This window comes from Phaethon lepturus, unplaced genomic scaffold, assembly GCF_000687285.1.
Source record: "Phaethon lepturus isolate BGI_N335 unplaced genomic scaffold, ASM68728v1 scaffold26691, whole genome shotgun sequence".
NCBI classification, from domain to species: domain Eukaryota; kingdom Metazoa; phylum Chordata; class Aves; order Phaethontiformes; family Phaethontidae; genus Phaethon; species Phaethon lepturus.
The window spans coordinates 74-5,198 of record NW_010517375.1 but is presented as its reverse complement, the minus strand read 5'-3'; the positions used below and the strand labels follow the sequence as shown (position 1 = coordinate 5,198).

Genomic DNA, 5,125 nt, shown 5'->3' with positions numbered 1-5,125 from the left:
CTTCAAGCATTATGTAGAGTAGTCAATATTAAAGAGTATTTTTAGTGCAGGTTTAAGTATTCCCGTTGGCTTTTGGAATTCTCTGTGACTAGAGGTTATCTACAGCTTATCAGAGAGGACAGCTGGGCTCATCTGGACCCACTCACTGTCTGCACCAGGCACGGCCTCCGAGAGCCTCCCATTGCTCTGCTGCTGGAGAAACACCCTCTTCTCCATCCCTCTGTAACCAGCTCTGCAAAAAGCAGAACGGGCCTTCTCAAGCACATCCACTGATAAAGCCTCCCTTCAAAAAGCAAAACATACAGACCAGCTACAGTCATAAGTCCCATTCACGAGCTTTCTGAGGTGACCTTAGAGATATCCATCCGTCAGAATTCATCCCTGAGGCAAAGGAAAAACCAACAGTTACTATTTGTGGCCTTCAGTTCAGCAACAGAATCAACACGGCTACAGTGTTTATGAAAGTGCACAGGCTCCAAAACAAGAAAAAAGAAAAGCTCGAGTCCTCAGTCTGCAAGGCCTATCTAACAGAAAGCACATCCTGCTCTCCTGCTGTGCCTTACCACAGCCAAGCCTCTTTCTTCTCTTTTACAAACAGCACTTGATAGGAATCCAGGACTCTGTCAGTAAAGCCAGCAGTCAGGGCGAGCGAGCTCACAGGGACAGCTGCGAGGAAGAAACATTCCTCAAGGGAGGGCAAATTTTTACCGAGGCCACTGCTTTTCCTTATCTGTCAGAGGAACGTAGATCACGCCCATCAGTTGCGTTTCAATGATCTGCCCATCGCTGGTTTTGTCGTACTGCATCAGAACTTGGTTTGCACCTTCGGGACCAACAGGCAGTATTAACCGACCTCCTGGCTTCAATTCATTCAGCAGCTGGCAAGCAGAGAAAATTGGCATCAGCAGAGCCAAAAAGAGACAACAGAAATAAGCCATGCTGTGAAGGTCATGACACCTTCAAAAGCACAGTCTTGCCAGCTCAATATAAAACAGGCAGAAAAAGAAGAGCCCAGTGGTTCTGTAATTATTAGTTTTTTCACAGATGCAGGCAGCCCACAGCAACAGACATCCAGCATGATAACTCTTACCTCCTTTGGTACAGTTGCTGCTGCTGCTCCAACATGAATGGCATCATAAGGAGCCTCTTCGGGGTATCCCTGCCTGCCATCTCCAACTACAGCAGGAAAAAGCATGCAGAAAAGACTTAAGTTCTGATAACTCCACGCAAAAAATAATTCTTCCTACAGACTTTCAGTTGAAATCTAGATGATGAAAACTTTTGTAATAGGATTGTGATGGGAATTTTAATTTTGTTGGTTTACTTTTTAAAAATGGGGAGAGATTTCTGGAACTGAGCCATGCTAGAAGAAGGAACAGTCAAAGCCAGGAAGGCCTTTCACTAACGCAGTGACTCTGTGCAGACTCAAGATTCCAGACACAGAAAGAGCTGACTCAAGTTATCACTCCCAAAACCACAACAGTGTGTGCAGACCCATTCAAATAAACTAAACCCCAGATGTGGCACGACCACACTCCTCTGAGGAGCATCTCCTACTGCATTAAGATAGTCACTGCACACTAGGGAGTAACAGGTACGATAAGACTGCCTGTAACATTAAATACAGTAGTTTACACGGGTAGTGTGCAGGTCAGTATGGCACAGTGTTTACTTAGCTAGTGGTTTCTGGCAACACCATGGCAAGCATCAGCACAAACTGGAAGAGCTGCTTTGAGAAGCAGAGCTCTGCAGGCAGCCAGAGCTAACGCATGTTCACAGGAGAGAACAAGCATCAGGACTCCAGAGAGCTCACCCACAAGCTTTACACGGCCAGAGCTCAGCAAAGCTGGATCGTCTTCTTGGACGTTTCTGATGGATTCATGTACCAGCTCTTTAATGTGCTCTACACCCACAGCTTTCCCTGTTGGACCCATCTAAAAAGAAAAACAGCAGACAAACACCTATACACCTCCTATATGATAAAGATGTATTTTAGAGGGCAAGTTACTGTGGGGATTGGAGAATTTCCAGGAAGAAACTTAAGAGCAGAGTTTCTGAACAGGAGGTGCAAATATGCTTTCTGGTTGGTTTTAAGGCTGAGTAGTCCCCAATTATATTAGCTACTCGAGGGATACACAGACACTGCCTACAGGGATTCCTAGTAATTCTTAATTTCCAAAGAAATAATTATATTTGGTAGAATTAGCAGCGTCTGTGGCAGGGCCAGTTCTTGACTAACTGACCTCCTGAGAAAAGTAACTTGACCAGCTTTCTAGCACTTCACAGAAAGTAATTTCAGGAGTTTAGAAAAACAATAAAACAGACTGTGCCTACTTAAGAAACAAATGAAAAAGAACCTGCAATGTGCTTGCACAGTAGATGAACACACTCCTCTCGATCTGAACTGGATTAACATACAAAACATCTCATGGCAGATACAGCATCCATTTAGATTCCCAAAGTGATTGTATTTCTTTTTACTACAAGCTGGTCTGGGAAGAGCTCACCCCTTTCTCCCACCTCTTCTCCCTGCAAAAAGCATATGCCAGCTATGGCAAGCTGCCTGTCCTGATGCACCTTACTAGCTAGAACTGGAGTCCTGTGAGCTCACCATCCTGGCAAAGCAAGCTGTAAGATATCCACTTCCAGATCCAACATCCAGCGCTTTTGCACCTTCCACAAGCTGATCCTTTAGCAATTCCAGTGCATGGGCATGCTGGGTGGACAAGAAGAACGAGAAGGTGTGAAACATCCCATTTTAGTTTCCTCTCCTAAAATTTTTTCTTGTCCTAAGCATTATCTTCTCTGATCTAAACACAGTACACCTGGGATTTTGTCTGACATGCAGAGTGAAATTCAAGTGTTTGATCTGGAAGATCTTTTTGCAGAACAGCATTTAGGAAGAGGTTCAATAATAAAATGTGAAGCAGCAGAAAAAAAGGTCTCGTGCAAAAAACAGACAACGTTAGCGGTTAGCCTCAGTTGCACAGAATTCCTGTCTAAGCAACTTAAAGCTTACAGGGCAAACTCTTCTTAAAAGGAAAAAAGCTTCACATATACAGTGCCTAAAGAAACAAGCATGATAATCATGTCCAGGGGATCTGTTCCACCTTTCTATTTTATTATTTAGGAAAAAGAAAAAATAAAATAAAAAACAGAAAACAAAGAATTTCCTCCATTTCTGTTAAAAGTGGAAAGTTTCATCTCACCATGTGCGGTGCGCTGATTGTGGCCTTGTATCCTAAAAGGAAACGAGTGACAAAAGTTATGTGATAAAGAAATGACAAATAAAATTACCAACGTGAACAGTTCTTTTTTCTCCCCCACTTTTCCCTAAAAATATGAGAACACTCTTTTGCCGCATTAAAGCGCTTCACTGACTTAAAATCTCCTCCTGCAGGGTTACTAAGGAGCACAAGATGGCTGCACAGTGCTGCAGTTCCCAAGCGTTCCAGTCCCCAGCTCATTCACCGAAACGCTCTGTAGCTCTCGCAGCCTGCACCCGCTTCCACTCCCGAAGTGGGACTCAGAGCAATCAGCAGACATTTTGAACGCGGAAAAGCTGTATTGTTCTTTCCTCTGGACTCCATCCCACAGCTGAAACGTGGATGGAATTTCTCTACCTGACCTACCGTAAAACTCAGCCACTGCTCTGGGGGAAGGGCACCTAGCATGGAGAACTTGGACCTGCTAAGCCATCTCATGCCGTGACAAGCACAGTCAACGTACATACCGTAACAGTGGTGGTACTTTGCCTTAAGTTACTCACCGATAGATTGAGGAGAATCCATGTATGGGAAATATTTGATGTAGTGACCTCTGTCAGTAGCCAACAGCACGTCAAAGACTCGCTGGGATTTAATTATCCCCTTTTCTGGGAGAAGGAGGAAAACAGAGAAAGAAAGGACTTAAATCCTGAGTCCTGCAGCAAGAAGAGACTTGGAAGAGGGGAGTACAGTTCAGGGAGTTAGTGGAACTGGGAGGATTCAACCTGCAGAATCTGAGAATGGACAGAGAACAAAACCACGGATGGAAGTACATTCTTTTCAGTTTCTGCTACATCAAATGAAATCACGTTATGGTCCCAGCCATCAGCCCAGTCTCTCTCAGAGGATGGTGACTTACACCCACAATGTTTCTGGGGCTGCCAAACGTAATGAAAGATAAATAGAATCACACTTTCACTCCTGCAAGCGGATACTCCGGTTCAGGTTTCAGGAGCACTGGTACAGTGAGTAAGCTAAAGTTATGAGCGATAACTGCACAAACATTCAACATCCCTTCACACCCCATCTCTGAGAGAACTCTTGGAGGGGAAAATCAAACCTATTTTTAAATGCGTTCCAGAGTGCAGCAGTAGCACCAAGCACTACTTCAGTCCCAGGGCATTTCACTGGAGGGGAAGCGCAGGCTGCCAAGAAGCTCAGCATCTACAGGCTCAGAGCAATGTCACTTTGTGCAGCGTTTTAGGTAGTCACGCACTTAGCACTCCAGAGGAGTGGAAGGCAGGCCCTGGATAGTCTTTCCTGCCACTTCTGGCATAACATCTTGTTTCCAATTATAAATAGAACAAGTTCAGACTGGGGCAAATGCTGAACTTCAGGCAACAGTAACTCCATTTCAGAATGAACAGCACCACAACGTATCACTACGTAACACTAAACATCCTCACCCGGAAGCGCCAACAGATTCTATCGGCAGCTTTGGGACGTGCTCTGGACAGGAGCCTGCACCGGTACTCACTGTAGAGGTTGTTGACTAGCTCAGGGTGTGTCTTCCCGCTTGAAGTCCAGGCCATCGTCCTGGCGAAGAGCAGCCCCATGAGTGCAAGCACGGTGCAGGGCAGTGGGCAGCTCATCCCACGGAGACGGACGGCGGCCTGTTGAGAGAGGGAATTCAAAACCCGCCGTGTGACAGGCACCCCAAAAACTGCATCCTTCCTCATTGTAATGCGATCCTGCACTTCCTATACTATTCAAAATACCACAGAGTTGGTACATGACATAGGACAGATGCTCAGCCTCAGGGAATCAACACCATTACCTTGATTACGGCAAGAGCTGTAAGAAATAGTTACCGGCCAGCTGCTGTTCTCCACGTTAAAATGACAAATCACACTTAAAGC

The 5,125-nt window shown here is 45.3% G+C and overlaps 1 protein-coding gene across 2 annotated transcripts; it reads right to left on the bottom strand.

The window, feature by feature from the left end:
• Nucleotides 1–285: 285 nt before the first annotated feature.
• Nucleotides 286–4,876, bottom strand: LOC104615621 (protein-L-isoaspartate(D-aspartate) O-methyltransferase-like). 2 transcript variants are annotated; one of them, XM_010296385.1, is made up of 8 exons: nucleotides 4,744–4,876; nucleotides 3,770–3,874; nucleotides 3,210–3,241; nucleotides 2,612–2,716; nucleotides 1,814–1,934; nucleotides 1,091–1,176; nucleotides 709–878; nucleotides 286–381 (listed from the first exon to the last, which is right to left on the bottom strand). In XM_010296385.1, the coding sequence occupies exons 1-8, from the start codon at nucleotides 4,856–4,858 to the stop codon at nucleotides 369–371; spliced, it is 747 nt and encodes a 248-aa protein (XP_010294687.1). In that variant the 5' UTR covers nucleotides 4,859–4,876; the 3' UTR covers nucleotides 286–368. The 2 variants fall into 2 exon arrangements, with proteins under 2 accessions (XP_010294687.1, XP_010294688.1); XM_010296386.1 differs by lacking the exon at nucleotides 286–381 and having other exon boundaries at nucleotides 507–878.
• Between the last annotated feature and the right edge of the window lie 249 nt (nucleotides 4,877–5,125).